The following is a 21077-nucleotide window of genomic DNA, read 5'->3' on the forward strand; positions in this document are numbered from 1 at the left end:
CCTAGGCTGGCTGAGTGACAGTCAGGAAGAGGAGGCATAGCCGGAAAGTCGAACCTGTGGTTTTACTACCGACCTGTTCACATGTAAAATCATTTTCCCCACTCAGCGACACACCCGCTGACATTAGAGACACCAGCGACCATAGTCTAATGTATTCCAGGGGCGAGAACCGGCATTGTAGAATAATCATTAAAACCCTGGCTAAAAATTAGACGTAAATACAGTAAAACTGTTATTCACGTCGGCGGTAATGACACCCGGTTACACTAATTGGAAGTCACTGAAATTAGTGTTGCATTGGTGTGTAATTTTGGTAAAACAATGTTGAACTCCTGCTTCTATTTCGACCCCTGCCAAATCTAACCAGCAGTGACATTTTAGCCTCCAATTGCTAGCTGTCTAGGTGGTGTCCAGCAAACAAGGTGGGATTTTTCTGGGGTAAGCCTTGTCTGATTAGGAGAGACGGCATCCATCTTATTTTGGAAGGGACAGCTCTCATATCTCAAAATATGGCCGAATTTATTAGTCATCCAAAAACATGACAACACAGGACTGAGACCCTTACACACTTCCCTACAGCGTTGTTATGTCTTGTCAAATATGTTGAAGTTTTCATGTCAAAGTGTATGTCATTTGTAGTATGAGTAGTCTTGATTTATTTTGTTCTCACCTTTTTCCCTTTAAATTTCAGACCATGATTTACTCCCTTTGTGTGATTGTGTTTGCCGCCCAGAATGTTTCCACCTGTTTCCCTCCTCATGTATAAATAGTCCTGTCTCCCTTGTCTCATCTCCAGTTCGCCTTACAAGCGCCCCCCCCCCCCCCCCCCCCCCCCCCCACCCCCGCTCCCAAACCACCCAAATGAAATAAATCAATAAATAAACACAAGAGGAGCAAATCCAGAAAACCTAAAAAAAAATTCAAACAAAAACTTTAACTGAAAAAAACATCAAACTATTAAATGTGGTTTGCTGAATATCAGATCTCTCCTTTCCAAGTCTCTGTTAGTGAATGAGTTGATGTGTCCTTGATTAAAAAAATGCAAAAATATTAACGTTAACGCCCCAAATTAGATTCAATTGTATTTTTGGTCTTAATCATATCCTGTAATCTTGTACTGACTTATGACATTGATACTGAATAATGAACTATATTTCCTCATAACCCTGTCTTATCTGACAATTTTTTTAGTTTACATTATTTTACTACACAGCAACACAGCAAATGTATTTATGGTAGGCGTCTATTAGAGAATGCTGTAACCAAATTGTAAGCATCAGTTGCATTATTATTCTTCGCTGCCTTGTGCAAACACAACAGTTGGCAGGCACCTAAATTTTACTCCAGCAACACTTGACTCTCTTGTTGACAGCACTATAGTTTCAATGCTTACAGCACTGGACAATGTTGCCCCTCTGAAAAGGAAGGTAATCAGTCAGAAGAGGCTGGCTCCTTGGTATAATTCACAGCTGCATACCTTAAAGGAGACCAAAAGAAAGCTGGAAAGAAAATGACATTTCACAAACTTAGAGGAGTCTCAATTAGTCTGGAAAAATAGTTTAATAATATCTGAGAAAGCCCTTCGCAAAGCGAGAACTGTTAACGCTTCATCACTGATAGAAGAGAACAAGAACAATCCCAGGTTGCTTTTCAACGCTGTAGCTTGTTTTAAAAGGTTTATTGTACAATGAAAGAGATAGGAAGTGGGCGTAGGAGTCCTGATGAAGGTCTCCTGGAAGTTTTGGACTGGGCACCGACAGAACAGGCGGAGACGAATTCCTTAATGTCCTGACAGAGAGTTGGCCACCACAATCGCTGCTGAACCAAGAAGCGGGTGCGGGCAATCCCACGGTGGCAAGCAAGTTGGGAGGAGTAGCACAAATCCAGGACTCTGGACCTGAGGTGGTCTGGAGCATAGAGACGGTCAGTGGGGCAGACTAAGAGAGCAGGAGCAGGAGCATCCTTGCTTAACTGCCATAGAGGTGCTTAAACAAGACATGGACAACTCATTTGAAAACTCTTTTTCCAGTGTTTGTCAGAGAAGTTTGTAGTCATTCCATATAATAAGATTGGAGTTCAATGAATCTACCTACCTTGTAGCTTGATGTTAGCAATATCAGATAGATCTTGTTGCTAGCAGAAACAATTGGGAAACTTTGCAGATAGAAGCTGATGGTGTTCAAGTAAGATCGAGTGTCTTGTGGTCCACCGGGAGTGGGTTCAAACCTTGGTACATTGAGAGCGATTTTATCAAGCTCCTGATCGGTGGGACCCGGTTGGATGTCGGGCCCCAACGGAACAGGTGATTGGTCCGATCTAACTGGATCAGAGATTGTTCATGGGTTCTGAAAGGATTTGGTGTGGCTAAGGCTGTAGACATAGGGTAAGGAGCTTGCCAATCTTGAGGAAGCTTGGGGTAGAGGCAGCACTCCTCAAAATCATTAGATGGCAAAGGTTAGGTCATTACTCTCTGGGAACAGAAAATGATCATGCTTTTTTTTGTTGTTGTTGTTGCTGCTGTAGGGAATATAGTGCATTCAAGACCATCGTGTAAAGGTAAGGCATGTTTATGTAACTCCTAGAAAGAATTCACAAGCCCCTTACTTGTGGAATGTTTGTTTGAGTATTGCTTAGAAAGTAACAAGTTAAAACACTTGTTTGGCAAGTTTGTATTTTACAACCAGTGGTGTCAAAAGTACGCACCTTTGTTACTTAAGTAGAAGTATAGATACTGCAGTTTAAAAACACTCTGGTAAAAGTTGAAGCATCAACTTGACCTCTTTACTCAAGTAAAAGTGAAAAAGTATGTGCTCCAAAACCTACTTAAAGTATAAAAGTATAAAGTAACCTTAAAATAAAAATAAAAAAATTTTAAATTTAAAAAAAACCCACACACAAAAAAGGTAGATGCCACTATATGAATTGCAAGCTTAATTTGAAAACTGGTTAGTTCTACATGTGGCCCAAGGCAACAATCATAAAACCATTACTGTCAAAGACAAAGTCACTCAAGGAGCATGTTCTTTCTCAAACTTGGAATTGGAATTTAATTACACGTGAAGTAGTATTCAAGTGGTAGGTCGTGAGGCATTCATGTTCGTCCCATCAAAAAAACAAAAAAAAAGTCTTACTGCCTGAAAAATCCAAAGTAAAAAGATATACACACACACGTTCCAAGACAAAAACTGAAACGAAAATGAGCTCTTTATCACTACATACAGAGCACCTAAAACGGTCTGAAAATGGCACAGAGTAGGAGAGTGCAACAATTTTGCATACACACTAAGATTATGTTAGACGCTTCGCGTTTGCAGTTTGTAGAACACCTGCTTGCTTCTGACGAATGACGATTTCCTTGTGTGTCAAATTTGACGAATAGCCTAACCGATGAGTGTTTGCGTTATATGGTTCATCCAATTACACTCATTCTCACTAGGTGTGGATGGCGCCACTGATCTGTATTGGATGGCGCACATGACGTGAAATACATAAACATTAAACTGAAGCCAAGAGTTAAAAAAAAAAAAAAAAAAAGTGAAGCCAAGAGTAACAAGGCTGTTTGTTTTGAAAATGTAAGGACTAGAAAGTACAGATACTTGTGTGAAAATGTAATGAGTAGAAGTCAGAAATAGGCAGAAAAAAAAAGGCTACGGCGACACGAAAACGTTTTTCACTGTAAACGATACTTTTTCTTATCGTTTGGCTGTCGCGGCCACACGGAGCCGGCGTTCCCACTACCCCAAAACGATAATTTTGGAGAACGGGTTCCAGAGTGGGAAGATCTGAGAACGGCCTCGTTTCGTTTCCATTGTTACAGCCAAAACGGATTTGTTTACATCTGCATCACAACCACATGGCCAACGCCAGTGACGTATACACATACGTCAGTGACCAGAACAAAAAGCGGCTTCCATTCAAAATCCGGAAGAAGAAGACAACACAACAAGGACAGACAGCGATCATCATGGACCCCACAACATTGATAGCAGCACTGCTGCAGACACTGCTAACTACAGCGGCGTTGTTGAAGGAACAACTTGAGCTTTGTGTTGGTAGAAGTAGGGGCGTACACGCATGCGCATTGCTTCTTCTATTGTTCTGGTGTAACCGGTGGGGGTGGCTTACAGCGCACATCGAGGTGTTTCGTGTGTACTGTATTGTTTTCATCGTTTTCATCGTTTCCATGAGGACACAGAAGCTTCCCCGTGTGGTCGCAATAATTTTCGTACCCGTTTTAAAAAAAAAAACTTGTTTCGTTTTCGTGTAGCCGTAGCCTAAAAGGCGGATTATAGTTCTGCGTCTATCGTCTTGACGTGTTGCTTTGCTCTGGTCACGAACCACTTTTCATGTTATGGTTCTGCAACCTCAGTCTGGAATTTCTCGGGACGCACAGCAGTTTCCCCTCGCGAGAATTTCGGTGGGCGATGACGAGAACTTCGGGGGCGCCGGCGGGAGTGTTTATTTTTCAAAAAAAAAAAAAAGTGTATGCAAGATATGGATTTGGAGTTGCTCCACATCGAAGAAGAACAGCTTCTTTTATTGGAGTTGGCGAAAATGCAAAGGAGGAAGCCACACAGACAACCGGAAAGGCACACCGAGGACCAATCACAGCCGCTTTTGTCTGCGCACTTCTGTTGGTGGTCTGCGTGCGTCTGTGGCGTAGTCAGGATTTTTCCGAGGTGCACGACAACGCGCACAGAGCCTCTGCGTGGGGGAGTGGTCAAGATTTTGAAGCTCGCAGAGGCTCTGCGTCCGAGCGTCAGAGGCTTTGCGTCTGAAGCATAAATCAGCCTTAAGTAATGGAGTAAAGTACAGATACCTAAAAAGTGTACTTAAGTACAGTAACGAAGTATTTGTACTTTGTTACTTGACACCTCTGTTTACAACTATAATGGAGCTGCCACATATAACGCGTATTCACAACATGCACATAGTTACTGACTTAAAGATGAGCAGTCAAGCACTAAACCTTACAGGATTACATCTTCTTCGAGTCATATATCCCAGCAATAAAGTTGCCCCACTGATAAGAAACATTTAAAACATTTGCTCTGCTTGGTAATAGCACACCTGGAAGACTTAACCGTTACAGCAAATGTGGTAGTTGTACAAACTATTGGGTACACCTGTAAAATGTAATGCATTCCAATACAACATCTTAAACACAAATTATACCTTTACAACCTTATGTTGCTTAAAGATTGTGTTTTCTCATAAGTCTAAAGACCAGTAAACGGTTGCATAATAAGAGGATACTTCCGGAATGACAGACAGTAAATGTTATTATTATTCCTATTGTTGTTGTTGCTTTCATCATAGCATCCAGAAGAAAAGACAATAAAGAAAATCTTAAAGATGTAGAAATTATGATGAATTTAGCAAATAAAGCATTTTAATGTTTTTTTATTTATTTCATTTCATCTTTGCATCATTTGCTGCAAATACTTTTTTTAATGATGATACTTGAAAAACAAAATGTTGATGTTAAGTCCCTGGGCTGCACGTTGGTGTGGTGGTTAGCACAGTTCCAGGTTCAACTCCGGGCTGCAACTCCTCTCTGTGTGGAGTTTGCATGTTGCATGGGTTCTCTCCGAGTACTCCGGCTTCCTCCCACCGTCTAAAGCCTGATTTAAGACTTGAGACTTACTTGAGACTTGCACATGTGTGACTTGGTCCCATCTCTGGAATTTTTACATGTACTGGAATCATCAAATGTTTCCAAAGTTATGTGTATTCATCGTACACAAGACGAACTTTTTCGTTCTTTTTTCCAAATTATTTTTTACAACCCACCATATCTAGCTGTGTGATGTAGCGAATGCTATTTGTCCGATTCTTAGCGGAACCCTAAGAACCTTGTCGTTCTTGGCTCATGTTTTTCACCGGAGATAAATATAGTGCTGGTGTCATATCCGGTCAGATGGAGGCAACCGTTTTCTATGCGAGCTTGCAGTGTGTTGCTCTTTCTGTCGGGAAGCTTAAAGAATGAGTGTTGAAAAACGCGCCTTTAGTTAGCTGGAGTCGAGTCTAAAAGACGTTTCTTAGTTTAAGGGGAAAGAGTTTTACTTCGTCACAATGAGTTCTGCGCCACTGAAGAGGGTCTACAGGAAGCTCCCAGTGTGGATTGTGGAGGACCACCACAACGTAAGGCTGTTGTTTTTGTATTGTTGTGAAGTTAGTTATTAGTTAGATGTTCGACATTCAAAAGCGTTGAGTGTTGGCCCAATTAATGTCTTACAGGGGAAGTTTTTTAAACCTAGACCTTATTTCTGGCATAAAATACGTTCATCTGCTCACCGATAACAGTTTGATGAAAGTCTGCGTCCTTCTGAAGATATTTAGATCAATGGAGATCAGCGTATATTCACATAACGGGAGAGAACAGGGCAGAGACAATATAGCCTCTGAATAAGGCATTATCTGTCTTTATTTCACCAATACTTTAAGACCAATGAATGAATGAACGCGTAACTATTGCACTGTTAGCTCAGAGCTGCACTTTTGTTATTGGGTGCTACCACGGCCCTTTTACAGACAGCCGTTCCACTTCCTATTCGCCCCATTATAAAAAAATTGGCTGCAGTTCAGTAGATTTTCTCTGGGGGCGCTGGTGAGCGAGTGCAGAATGACCATTTTCCATAGGGCTGGCGCTAATAACTCAAAAAATGTCCCCGCTAGTGGCTGAAACCTGAAAATAATACTGTGATGTCTGACAGAGGGATGTGGATTTATATCGAAAGTACAATAACCTGGGAGTTATATCTTTCTGTTTTCTTACAGGTCTGGCATTTGCGAGTCAGTCTCCGCTAGCATCTAGCTAACGGAATCTGAAGAACGCACGGCTGATTACGACCGGTTGCTTTACGGCACTCGTCCACTGTGCCAGAGTGCTAACCTGGTGCCGCTAACAACAACCAAAGCTAAACCAGAGGCTAGTCAGAGAGTATGTAAAAGGGCTGTGCTGAAATCTGTAACTATTTGAGCTAACACCTCTCTGCTAGCTCAGCGCTAGGACTGACCATGCCGTAAAGTGATGCCACATGCGTGACGTCACTCGGGATGCAATACTGACAATAAATCCGTATTTTAAACAAATCTAGTGAGTCAAAAAAATCAAACCAAGTGCCGTTTGAAAGGATAATTTATCCTGCCTTTAGGAAAATTAAAATGAAAAAATATAAAAAATTCTATCCAAAGCAATGGCTGCATCTAAGGTGGATCTCATCGTACCACGAGAGAGTTCTGCCTGCTCTGCACTGCTTCGTTGGCGCCCCCTAGAGTGCAGTACCACCTGGAAAAAGCCGCCAGCTTTCCCTCCTCATAATAGAGACTCTCTGGTGCTACATACTACATACGTCTATTGGGATGACGTCATCGCCGCGCGCCGCTGCAGCACAGCTCAAAACAGTAAGGACGTCCATCGTACTCGAAGTTGGCGTCAAAATCTGCTAAATATTCTGCCATGTTGCACATAACTAGCAGCACCAAACTCCGTGTGAAGTTAGCCCACCGTCACAGAGCACGGAGTGAATGAGAGCTGAGGGTGGGTTTCCATGGCCGAGCTGCTGCATCTAACCCTCACATCACCAAGTGCAACGCAAAGCACGCCGCCACTGGACTCCAGAGAGGTGGAGACGCCTTCTCTGGAGGGACCAGTCACGATTCTCCATCTGTCAATCTGATGGAGGAGTCTGGGTTTGGCGGTTGCCAGGGGAACGGTGCTTGTCTGACTGCATTGTGCCAAGTGTAAAGTTTGGTGAAGGGGGGATTATGGTGTGGGGTTGTTCTCCAGGAGCTGGGCTTGGCCCCTTAGTTCCAGTGAAAGGAACTCTGAATGCTTCAGCAGATCAAGAGATTTTGGACCATTCCATGCTCCCAACTTTGTGGAAACAGTTTGGGGACGGCCCCTTCCTGTTCCAACATGACTGCGCACCAGTGCACAAAGCAAGGTCCATAAAGAGATGGAGGAGCCAGTTTGGTGTGGAAGAACCTGACTGGCCTGCACAGAGTCCTGACCTCAACCCGATAGAACACCTTTGGGATGAATTAGAGCAGAGACTGTGAGCCAGGCCTTCTGTCCAACATCAGTGTCTGACCTCACAGATGTGCTTCTGGAAGAATGGTCAAAAACTCCCATAAACACTCCTAAAGTTTGTGGAAAGCTTGCCCAGAAGAGTTGAAGTTGTTAAAGCTGCAAAGTGTGGGCCGACGTCATATTAAACATGGGGCATTTATGCAGCCCCATGTTGCACAACCCGACCGGGATAAAGCCATCATAAACGCTATTGGTGTGTTTATAGGTGCAGACATGAGGCCATATACGGTTGTGCAAAACGGGGGCTTTAAACATGCTGAAAGTGCTTGAGCCACGTTACGACATCCCATCAGTTCATCCCACTTCAGCGGAAAGATTGTGCCAGATCTTTGACTTTTTTACTCATGGTCATTGGTCCGTGTTTAAAGGAAGGAGATATGCCTTTTTATGTTGCACTTTGTTTTTCATTAATTATGTTAAAAAGACGATATTATGCCTTGTGCACTTTAAGCTGATTTTATATATTTAATTTTAATAATTTAAAAGTGTTTATAAAGGAAAAGACAAAAATTTGATTTATTTGTCCTTTTTTTTTTGCTGATCCTAGAAACGATCCGAACAGTGAGTTTTTTGATCCGTTGCACCCCTCATATTAAACCCTCTGGATTAAGAATGGGAGGTCACTTCAGTTCATATGTGTGTAAAGGCAGATGAGCCAATACTTTTGGCAATATAAGTGTATTTATATTGTGTTGAAGACTATTAAGTGTCTTGTGTTCTTGGATTTGGAGGCAGTGTGGGGTTCAGTGCCTTTCATGAGGATATTTCAACATGTGGTCCAGGAAGGCCAGGGATCAAAGCACTGACCTTTCTATTGGCAGACTTGTGTATTCTCTCGTATAAATTGTGTGATTCAGTGATAAATATAGACAATTCTTAAGAACAAATATTTTCCTAAGTCCTCCTCAAGCACTTTTTAATAAGATTGTGGCATTCCCCAATGTTTTCTCATCCAGGACACTCGGGAGTGGCTGACATGTTTGAAAAATGGAAAATAAGCATTTGTGTTGTCTTCTGTTGTGCAGTTCATTAGAATACCATAGTGGAATAACAGAAATATTTCTTATATTTGTTTGAGTAACGTTTGGACATTTAAAAGCATTTTATTATTATGAAATATATTTAGTACACAAACACTTTAATTTACACTGTGCCATCAGTTTGTGTTTCCACCCTTTCCATCCAACAAACATGGCCTTTCTTACAAGCTTACAGAATGGTGAACTGTTGCTGCAAGGTACATCGTGCCCGACAGAGGTACCAAATCTTTCATGACCGGGCAGATTTATGGATACCTATTTGGACCCTTTGAGCTACCAAGAGCTGTTCTCATGGACCTCTGCAATCATTTGGAGCCAGCATTGTGGAACCGTGCACCACCACACCCTGTTCCACCACATGAGCAGGCTCTCTCGACCTTGGGATTTTTGGCCACTGGAACCCTTCAGCTGGGAGACGGGGCGTCAGTCAGCCTTGCTCTCCTGTGAATCATGGATGCGGTTACATAAACTGGCCACAGGATACATAAAGTTTCCATATAAAGCTAAAGAACAAGTCGCAGTCAAAAGGGGATTTCATTTTATTGCTGGTCTTTCTCACACCATCGGCACACACGTGTGTATTAAAGCCCCCTCCCATGATCCCGTAGCTCAACTGCAAGCTGTATCCCTCCATAATTATCCACTTCTCCACTTCAGATCTCCCAGGATGCATGTTCGCACCAAGTCTGAACAGCCCTATACAATCATTTTTTATTAAAGGGATAGTTCGCCTCTTTTCACATGAAGCTGTGTGACATCCCATACTAGCAATATCATTTATGAACATTTTCTTACCCGCTGCCGACAGCCGCGCCTGTTACGGTGTTTGCTGCTCGGAAGCAGGCGACTGCTCGGTCTGCACTTCGGTCTGCACGGTCTGCACAGCAGGCAGTGATACGAAGGGAGAGAAAATAGGGCCAAGCGATTGTGAGGTCTGACTTTTTCCTGGAGAACGATTTTGTGATGCAAATGTATTACTCTTTTTAACGCATATTGTTTTGAGAAGCAAGACGCTTTATTTTTTTTAGCCCCAGCCAACTAGCCGGACTACCTTCATCAACACCAAAACGAGGCCGGAACTCTGCTCACTTATATTGGGCTCTCGATATTGCTAATATTGGGGTGTCATACATCTTCATGTCAAAAGAGGCGAACTATCCCTTTAATGATGCTATGTATGTGATGAATGCTAACAGATTAGTGTGAAAAGTTTTGAGGGCTTTGGCATCATATTTTAGTTTTTTGTACATATAGTATTAAAATTGAAATTGAAAATTCTTTTCCGTCCTGTGCAGGTGGTGTGTCACATCTACCGGGCTATTGCATCAAGACATCTTCCACTCCAGGATATCAAGATGGTTCATTTGGACTCCCATCCGGACCTGCTTATCCCTGTTAACATGCCTGCTGACACAGTCTTTGATAAGGAGGAACTCCTCAGGTAGGATGTGCGTCAAACAGGCAGCATTTCCTTTGATCTACTACAGAAAGCTGCTGGAGTTTAATAATTTATCTAAAGCTTGTGATTCAGATAAAAGAAGTAACAACATTGTGTTAGTAAAAAGTAAAAAGAAAGGAATAAACAGACACAAACATATGAAAACTTAACTCTGGTCACTGAATATTATTAAATATTGTAGAGTGAGCTTGCTCACTGTAGAAAGAAGTGAGTAGGTGAGCATGCATGTATGCGTGCCTGTGTGTGCATGTGCGTGCAAAATATATGACAAAGGTTTTATATGAATTGTGGTTAATGATGGAGGAAGGGTGCCGACACCACCCCCCACTCCAGAGATCAGGGGCAGACAGGAAGTGCCCCTCAGACCCAGGCAACCAGCAGCCCCCATGGAGCAATGAAGAGAGAAACCAGGCAGCACATCACAGGAAAGCCATGCACCAGCCCCAGGAAGGCCCCAGGAAGGCCCCAGGAAGGCCCCAGGAAGGCCCCAGGAAGGCCCCAGGAAGGCCCCAGGAAACCTGGGGCGACGGGCCGGGGCCCTGCCAGGCATCGAACCCAGCATGAGCCGAGTGTGGGACCACACCTCCACCCGGCAGAGGGCCCGCTAGAGAGGACCAGGCCACCCCAGACAACCGCCCGCAGTGGGGCAGCACCCATTCAAATGCCCCAGGCGAAGCACCACAGGACCCGAGATGTGCCCATCCACGAGAGCAGCAGGGGAGGGGAAGGGGCGAGGAGGAGTTACCCCGACAAGGAGCAGCACAGGAGAGCCAGATGACCCCAGGCCCAACAGTGCACACAACACACTCACACAGATGCAAAGACACGGACATCCAACCACACACTCACTTACTCAGAGGCCCCCAGGGGCCACGCAGCAGCTGGCACGACAGACAGGCCAGTGGCCAACCCCTCCCCTGCCCAAGGTGCAGCACAGCAGACACACAGCGAGCCCAGACGCAGACCCAGACCCAGAGCTGGACTATCAATTCCTCCTCCTGACCACCCTGCCCCAGACTGAGCCCAGGAAGTATGGGTGCAGGCCTGCTCCCTGATGGTCGTTGTTTGTGGCTGTGTTGAGTGTAGTGAGGCTCGACTGGATGTGAACTTTAAGTGCAATTAAAATGGGGGTGGGGCAAATGTGGAGGAGGCAGTTGACAGTGTTCCTTTTCATTTGAAGCTCTTTCTTTTTTCACAAGCTTTTTTTTTTTTTTAATTGGCATTGTATGAATTAGATTAATTGTTTTTTTTTTTTATTAATTTGATTTTATTGGAGTTGTGATTGCATTACAATGAATTTGACTATATTTAGCTACAACTGGACTCTTTGAAGTGTCTTGAGATGACATTTGTTGGGATATGGTGCTATTTAAATAAAACTTAACTGAATTGCTTTTTGTGCCCTGCTTTTGTTTTAGTACTCTTACAGACTTAGTGCTGTCTGCAGTAGGAATGATACTGCATACTTTTATTCATCTAGAACTATAGACGTCTGTAACTACATGGCGGTTTTGTCCTGCAGGTGCAATAGTACTATTCTTATAACAGTGTCATCTTTTTGGCTTGCTAAAATGAAGGCAGGTAAAGGCTGATAACTAAAAATAAGTACACATCTATGGGGTACGTGCAGACATTATTCAGCATCAGACACTTTCACTGTTGATGAGAATGTCACTCAACGTTGCAAGAAAGAGCTGCACACACTTCACTTTCGTAAGACAGACACCTTCCGTTCAAAGTCAGTTCATATGAACACTGCTTATGAACATGCTCAATTTAGGCATCAATACACAATGTCGGACTGAAGCCGAGTATAACAAGTTAGCAAATCTGAAAGCACGCAAATACTAACTTGGATTCAATATCTTTTTGTATCATTTACTTTCCATCATACAAATTAAAAGGAATTGCATGTCAACAACATGTCATTAATTTTAATTTGTATGGGCTCTTTGGTTCCACAGAGAGGGGCCTGATAACCGAAGGCTCTGCCTCCCAAACTGGCAGCTGGTTCACAGAGAGGGGCCTGATAACTGAAGGCTCTGCCTCCCAAACTGGCAGCTGGTTCACAGAGAGGGGCCTGATAACAGAAGGCTCTGCCTCCCAAACTGGCAGCTGGTTCACAGAGAGGGGCCTGATAACTGAAGGCTCTGCCTCCCATTCTACTTTTAGAAACTCTGGGAACCTCAAGTAAACCTGCCGTCTGAGAGCAAAGTGCTCTGTTGGGAAAATATCCAACTATGAGATCTTTTAAGATATGATGGAGTTCGGTGATTAAGAGCTTTATTGTGCAACTTGTGACAGATGTATCAAAAGAAATCATATGTAGTTATAAAAACCAAAACGTAAGCAACTGAACCTTTTATTTTGAAGCAATATCAAGATAATTCCAATTCAAAATGACCTTTTGTCCAGCATGCTCTGTTCTGTGTGCTCAGGCTGCTGCCTTCTCACATTGTACAACTTGGGAGGAATGGATGGATGTTCTAAATTCAGACTGGATTGTGTTGCATCTTCTTTTTTTCAGCAAATTGAGTATAGAAAACTGGATAATGCCCATGGTGTATGCTGGTCACGTATCTTGTGTGGCATGGTTGCATCCATACTGGGCCCAGCAAATCAGAGAAGGAGAGCACACTATGACTGTAGGCAGAGACTCTTCTACCACCACCATCAGGTAGGACATAAACTAAAACAGAGAAAAACCGTCACAAGGCTGACTTCATTTCAAATTGAATCTTTAGGGTTGCTACCCTTTAGTATGTCACTTCATCACATTGTCAGTGTATCTCTTACTCTCCTTTTTCTTTCTTTACAGGGTGACCAGTACGGACAGCTATTTCCTCAGTGATGGTCTGTATGTTTGTGAGGACCAGCTCGAGAACTCCAAACCTCTCAGACTGAGCGTGGTCAGGGTCAATCCTGTCAAACCACCTGACCGGTCACGTACAGGTACCCACTTTGACTCGAACAGACATGTTTAGCAGAAATGAGCTCCATTTGCACTGGATTTAAATATTACTGGCTCTGGCTAGTCATTTGCCTTTAGATGCTCAGAAACAGTTTTGCTAATCTGATGGAAACCACTTAACACCAATTCAAAGGCTAATTTTGAAACTAATACAGAAACTCAGCGTCCATGCTAGTTTCATACCAAACCTTGCAAATTTACAAATGTCATCTATGTATTTTAAGTTAAGGAAATATTGTATTCCTCTACTTCCTCCATGATTGTGCTCTCAGGGGATGTCCCAATCAAGATTTGTTGTTCCAATGCAGATCTGAGTCATTTAAGGATGAGTATCTGCCAGTATTGTTTCTCACTACAAATCTGTCCATCATCTACATTTGGATGGGTTTTGGGGTGTTTGTATTTGCCAAACAATTTAGAAAAATATGTTGATGTCTAGATTTGGTGTGTAAACACACGATTTCTTGGGCAATTCAGGACTTTCAACCGGTTTTATTCATTATGGTTGCTTGTTGCAATTCTTAGGCCGTTAAAGATTTGTCATAGCAGCACTAAAGTCCAAGGTAGCACCATCTAGAAGAAATACATATCCAGGTAATATCCAGCTCCAAAGACATTTAGACTCTGTCTTTTCTAAATGTAAAAGCGGGTAATTAAGAATGATCTACTTCTTGATGAGAGTGTGAGCATGCATGGTTGTTTCTCACTTGTCACTATGTGGCCCTGTGATGGATGGGCGACCTGTCCAGGTTGTTACGGTTACAGTTTGAAGGCTGACAACTTCAAAGTAATTTCTCATTTATAACAGTGAATTCTCCCAACACCACCGGTACCGTCTGAAAAGGAGAAAAAGGACGGAGGAATTGATTTTGATGGACACTGGGGTCGTTAAATCATCTGTGAACACATCAGGTCGATCACACAACGGTATCCAAATGGGTCTCTCTCTTGTGTCCACCGTCTCTGGGCCTTTCTCGTAGTCAGGTGTTGGCAGAATGATTTCTCTGCCTGGCGAGTTGTGGGTCTCTTTTCTCCACTGGGGCTTCTCGTTACCAAGGAGGAGACACTACCTCTATTTCCAATAACCTTTGTCCTTTGGAGAGGATTTTAGGGATTCTGTCCCACCCGACCTGTGCCATGATTATCTGGAGGACATTAACATACCAGCTAACAAAAGCTATCAGTGAATAAACAAAACCTCTTTCTGTGAAAAACGTCACAGTAGCTTTCAGTGCTTTATGATATAACACAGGGAATCAAGGAATCAGCTGTTACAAATTGCTTTATTTTCCACTACAGTTCCTCAGAACATGGAAAGGTTTACTTTAGTCAATAAAGTAGTAGAGATCATTTCCTCCTTCTCCTTGCCTAAAGTTAATCCAGTAGTAGTGAAACCAGACAACAAATCACTTTGATCAGAGTACCACAAACTAGCTAGTAAAACCATTCCAGGAAACATCAGTAAAGTATTGTAACTGGCAGTATCACAAGAGGCCTTTTCACACCACTTTCAAACAGGAAGTGATGCGCTTTGATGTGGAGTGTGAAAGTACAGAGGTGGAATGAGGGTTGTAAAGCCTCGTTCCCACTATGCAGTCCGGTACGGTACGGGTCGGGTCTCTTTGGGGTCAGCTTGCGTTCCCACTGTACAAAGGGGACCCTCAGGGGTGGGTGGAGTGCGTGCCGAAGCGTAAATAGCAAATAACAGCAAATAACAAATAACATCCATAATTTGGAACCACCTCCAAGCTTCTTCAGCTTAATGGGACACTGACTCGCGGTCAATCAGCTGGAAAACTATTTGGTTTGGCACAGCGCCATCGAGCTCCCGCTGCACAGCCTCCTCACCAACAACGAAGAGCAGAGCCTGAAACCGGTCCTGTGTGCTGGGTACCCCAAGCAGAAGGGTTACAGACATGGTAACCTGACATTCCGTTGTCCGGTAATTACCGGACATTGGCCGGAGAAAAAAATAAATGTCCGAGAAAATGAAATCTCACCGGTCAAAGTGTCCGTTTGAAATTGACTAAATAGGGTTGCCACCCGTCCCTTGAAATACGGAATCGTCCCTTATTTGGCAACAAAATGTTGCATTTGTTCCGTATTTTCACACTTGTCTGTCCCACACACATCCACACAAAGCCCCGCCTCCCCGGCTGCGCTCCTCTGTGAGTCTGCCTGGCTCCCTGCGCGCGGTGCTGTCACTCACAGTTGCTTAGAGACACACACACCAGCGCGGCACAAAACCCGCGAATTTTTAATAATGTCCTACTAATAATCCCTCTATCTAACTCAATTTGATTTTCAGAATAATACTACCATTTAGGCTAAGTCTAATGTAGTAACACAGTAGCCTATTAGAATAAAATAATTTACCCTAATACAAACACATCGAAAGGTGTATGGCGTGTGATTGGCCGAGCGTTTGCGCGTGCAGCAAAGATTCTACCGCGAAAAGTGTAAAAACACCCCTTTGTTTATTGAATGCGGCTTCGTCTTCTGCTAACAAACAAATAGGTTACGTCGGCTATTGTTAAAATATGGCCGGTCCCAGGCAGAATAGCCTTAAAAGTTTTTTTCTGAAAGATGTGACGACTCCAGATGCGACTCACAAGAGAGGTCCTGCTGCTGCTGCTGCTGCTGATGACCGGTCTGTACCTGTGCCAGATGTGCCGCCTCCGCCTCCAGAGAAAAGGCAAAAGTCTCGGGTGTTTCGTTCCGATTGGGGTGAAAAGTTCACATGGCTGAGGTGTGAGGTTGTTAGCGGTAAAGAAATAATGTTCTGTTCGCATTGCGAAATGGCCGGACGACGCAATGGTTTTACAAAAGGATCGACTAATTTGAGAATGTCCGCTCTAATTGAACACAGCCAAAGCAATGACCATGTCTCCGCGCTCCATTTAAAGCCACAGCAGGTTGTCATGAAAAGCCACTGCGAGAAGGCCACGGAAAGTTCAAAGAAAAAGTTGTCATCGCAGCTCAAAATTGTCTTCCATATGGCCAAACATGTCATTCCTTCAAACCAGTTTGTTGCGCAGACAGAGCTTCTGCGAGCTCTCGAGGCTCCAGACTTCGTCACTACCGATGGTATTTATCACCACAGTGACTCTGTTGATGACATGGAGAAGGCATTAGAAGATGTGGTGATGAATCAGATACAGGAAAAAATAAAAAGGAGTGACTTTGTTGGACTGATCATCGACGAAACAGTAAACATCACAGTTAACAAAAAGTTGATCGTTTATCTAAAGCTGGAAATGGAAGGAAAGGTGGAGACATGCTTTCTTGGAAATTACGATGTGGACTGCGGGACCGCAAGATCCATTTATGATCGCCTAGTCGCTGTGCTTCGGGAAATGGATGTTGAACTGTCTCGTGTCATTGGCCTGGGTTCAGATGGTGCAAGCGTAATGATGGGGAGGCATGGTGGGGTTGGTGCTTTGCTTAAGCAGGCGAATCCCTTCTCCATACAAGTGCACTGCGTGGCCCACAGAGCGGCTCTTGCTGCCCTGGACGCAGAAAAGTCCGTCAACAACATCACATCTTACAAAAACACAATCTCATCAGTGTACTCCTTCTACAAGCACTCAGCAACAAGAACAAACCGGCTGCGCCAACTTACAGCTGAACTCCACGACGAGGACATGGTCAGCGTCAAGCAGCCTTGCGCAGTGCGCTGGCTATCCCTACACAGGGCGGTGAAGGCCATGAAACACAACTGGCCAGCTGTGGTCATGGAGCTAACTGAAGAGGCCTTGAGAGGAAATGCAAAAGCGCAAGGACTGCTAGGTCAAATCCAGAGCTACAGCTTCATAGCCCTGACTCACGCATTGGCCGATATGCTACCTGTGATGACCAAGCTGAATTTAGTGTTTCAGAAAGACGACGTCAATCTCTCCAGTATCCGACCAGTAGTGCAAGCATCTGTCGCGGCATTCACACAGTTCCGAGATGCCCCGGGTCCAGAAGAGGAAAATTTCCTGGCAGGCTATGAAGACGGCAAGTACATGGATATAAAAGTGACCAACGCAAGCGAGCGCTCAATCCAAGCTTTCAGAAAAGTCAGAGAACGGTTTGTTCAACATCTGATAGATGCCTTTCAAGACAGATTCCCCGAAGACTGCTTGGATCTACTTCACTGCTTCGACACCCTCCTCAATCCTCGTAGATATCCTCCATCACAGAATGGTAAGAAGGAGCTATTCATTATTATATTATATTATATTATATATTATTATTATATTATATTATATATTATTATTATATTATATTATATTATATTATATATTATTATTATATTATTTTATATTATATTTTATTACATATTATTATTATTATTATAATATTATCATTATTTATGTCTGTGGCATGCGCTCACTTAACATAGGCCTACCCAGTCCTACAATAACAAGATATTTACAGTTGGTTTATTAAAAATACTTTTCAGTAAAAGTTAACAACAATAACTCTCATAACAAATGATAGTTTTATTAAAAATGTATTCATTCAAAATGCTTAAGTTAACAATTCCTGTAATGAATGAATAGCACAATGAAAGAAATAATGTCTCATCTTAACATTCCTCACTTAACAACAAAAGTTCTAATAACTCATCATTGTCTCCTATTTGCTTCTTATTCTTTCTTTTTTCTTTCTTTTTTTTAGCTCTTCAAGAATATGCAGAACCAGCGATCAGAACGGTTGTTTCCCATTTTACAACTGTTGAGTCTGCAGACACCACTCCTCTTATTAATACCATTGCCCTGCGACGAGATGCCCTCGCTGTGATGACAGCGCTCCGTGGCTATGGGGGATTGCAATTCGCCACAGCCTGTGAAGTCCTCATTCGGGACTTCATCGAAATCTATCCAGAGTGGGCCAAGCTCGCCAAAATAGCTTGTGTGATCCCAGTTTCCAGTGTTCCCGCAGAGAGGGGGTTTTCGCTGCAGAACCGAATCAAGACCAAGCAGTGAAGTCGCCTCGCAGAGCACAAAGTTACGCGCCTTATGCGCATCGCCAGCTGCGGAGAGACACTACAAACTTTCAATTTCTTGTCGGCAGCTGATAATTTCAACATGGCCAAAAAACGTAAAAGGTAGTGATGTAAACCAATGAATAATTTGATGGCCTCATGCCTATTCATTTTAAATTTAGGCTACCTTAAACCGCACCATATCAGGTGCACGTCAAGACCGTTACTATAACTGTTAAAAGTCTTAATTGTATGTGGGTAAGGGGGGTTAGTTCATTAAACCACAAAAAAGTTTATTTTTTATTTTTTTGATATATGGAAGAATGATTGGTTCATCAGATACGTCTCTTAATATTAACTGCACGGGGTCGTTTGCGCAACAGGGGTCGTAAGGCCAATAAATGTGTTGAATTATTTTTTTTGTGTCAAATTGTCATTTTTAAGCTATTAGTCACTTCAAATTTTTCTACACTAGCCTAATTAGGAACGATGGAATATTTGACCGTGGTGTTATCAAAATGTCCGGAAGGTGAAACCTCGGACGGTCACTTTGACCGGCAGGTTTTTTTTCTAACGGAAACCCTGATGGTAACGGGTTCCATGGGACCGGTACGCTTTGGTGGTAGTGGAAACACTGAAATAAGCGAACCGTTCCAACCCGACCCGTACCGGACTGCATAGTGGAAACACACATGGCGTATTTCCACTATGAGTACCACAACTGACTAGAGATCCACTACTGATGAGGGCGGTAGTGACAGAGGTGAGATGGTCAGCATAGCAGAGCATGCTGCTGTTGTCAGTCAGCTGATTCAGTGACACTTCTGTTTGGTGTGTGTGAGAGAAACGGTGTTGGCTAAACGAGGACCTCACTTTTATGTATTCATTTCTTTCTTTATTGAGCCTGGTAAGATTTAACCCATGTGTGAAAATGCCTTCAACCAAACAGTAAGCTATTTCAGCATTTGGTAACATGAATGGGAGTTTTTTTTTTTTTTTTTTGTACTTAAATTTAAAAAGTGTGAAATGTAATTTAAAGAATGAAAAGCTAATTCAAATGAAACCCTATTTAAGGACATGATGAAAAGTATTGAAGGGTATATAGAATACATATGCTGTGCTTGGGCAACGTCATCAAAGGAAAACATCTACTAGAATCCAACCTTCAGACACAGGCTGATACATCAGTTCAGGTCTACGTGTATTCCTGGATACTCCTGGACCCCTTGCATGTTCACACTCAGTGCCCAGGAATATTTGCACTTTGGTTTTACATTTTTCTGCAAATGATAGACCAAAGAGCTCATATATTTTGCAGATGCAATACAGAAACTGATAATTACTAAACAACTGCATTGTGTATCATTGATAGACAATCATTGTAAGCTTTCTTACAAGGAACACATCTAGAATCAATATTCTGTCATGCATACACATGATAAAATGTTTTAGTTGGTGGCTGTCGGCATCAAAAAGGCACATATTAAAAACGACAGCAATAAACACACTATAAATATGTACAAATGATAAAGTGATGTATCCAATAGTGTAGTAGCAGGGAGATGCAAACAGAAAAAATAAGGCAAGGCATCTTTATTTATATAGCGCATTTCATACCACAGGCAACTCGATGTGCTTTACATAAAGACAAGGCATTTAAAAGAACAGCATAAAGCAAAATACAAACAAGCAGTTTAAAGAGAAAAAAAGAATAAAAATTAAAACACACAGTTAAAAGCAATCAAAGAAGAGGGGGTAAAAAGAAAAATATAAAACAATTAAGAGGATTTATAGCATTATGCTTTAAAATTGTTTAAAGGAACTCAGCCATAAGCACACCGAAAGAGAAATGTTTTTAACCTTGATTTAAAAGTGCTTACAGTTGGGGCTGATTTCAGTTCTGCTGGTAGTTTGTTCCAGTTGTGTGCAGCATAACAGCTAAAAGCTGCTTCACCGGGTCCAGTTTGAACTCTGGCCTCCACTATCTGACCTGAGTCAGCAGATCTCAGAGCTCTACTGGGTTTATACTCTACCAGCATGTCATTCATGTATTCTGGACCTAAACCATTCCGTGATTTGTAGACGAGTAGTATGCTGCTTTGCGCGCGATTTCATTCTCACTGCAAAGTCAGCCTGGAAACCACCGCCCTTATTTTTGCCTGAGTTTGGGAACCAATCACAGAACGGGGGGGCCAGCAAGACGATGACGACGTCTATGCGCTACACCGAAGCTTGTAGACTGTTAATCCAAAATGGCAGCGGACACAACGTTACCGTTCGATGCAGCCTTAGAAAGTGTTTTAAGTAGCTTAGAGCGCAAGTTTACTTTTGTTTTACTTTTTTTTTCTTCTTCTTCCTCGTCGAATTTCTGTTGTCATCTGGTACAAGTGATACAATTGGCCATGAATCGCGCACAAAGCAGCATGGGAAGACCCAGACGCCATTTGATAGACATTCTTAGCGCCCAATAAACGGCTCTAGGCATTCGTAAACCACGCCTCAAATACGAGAAAATGCACACCTAGTTCCCAGACCACCAT

General features: G+C 42.8%; 2 protein-coding genes across 3 annotated transcripts in view; both read left to right on the top strand.

Annotated features, from left to right (window-relative positions):
* The first annotated feature begins 5905 nt into the window (after positions 1–5905).
* Positions 5906–21077, top strand: part of c14h5orf22 (chromosome 14 C5orf22 homolog) — a 29006-nt gene continuing 13834 nt past the window's right edge. Inside the window, exons 1-4 of one of the 2 annotated variants that reach the window (XM_075484183.1) lie at positions 5906–6144; positions 10431–10576; positions 13122–13271; positions 13413–13546. In XM_075484183.1, the coding sequence (XP_075340298.1) occupies positions 6076–6144; positions 10431–10576; positions 13122–13271; positions 13413–13546 (499 nt within the window). In that variant the 5' untranslated portion in view covers positions 5906–6075. Of the gene's footprint in view, positions 6145–6734; positions 6944–10430; positions 10577–13121; positions 13272–13412; positions 13547–21077 lie in introns of those variants that run through there. The other variant, XM_075484185.1, reaches the window with a different exon arrangement.
* On the top strand, positions 16962–18541 carry LOC142399478 (zinc finger protein 862-like). The gene is made up of 2 exons (XM_075484186.1): positions 16962–17753; positions 18231–18541. The coding sequence occupies exons 1-2, from the start codon at positions 16976–16978 to the stop codon at positions 18536–18538; spliced, it is 1086 nt and encodes a 361-aa protein (XP_075340301.1). The 5' UTR covers positions 16962–16975; the 3' UTR covers positions 18539–18541.

Source organism: Odontesthes bonariensis, chromosome 14 (assembly GCF_027942865.1).
Source record: "Odontesthes bonariensis isolate fOdoBon6 chromosome 14, fOdoBon6.hap1, whole genome shotgun sequence".
In the NCBI taxonomy this organism is placed as follows: domain Eukaryota; kingdom Metazoa; phylum Chordata; class Actinopteri; order Atheriniformes; family Atherinopsidae; genus Odontesthes; species Odontesthes bonariensis.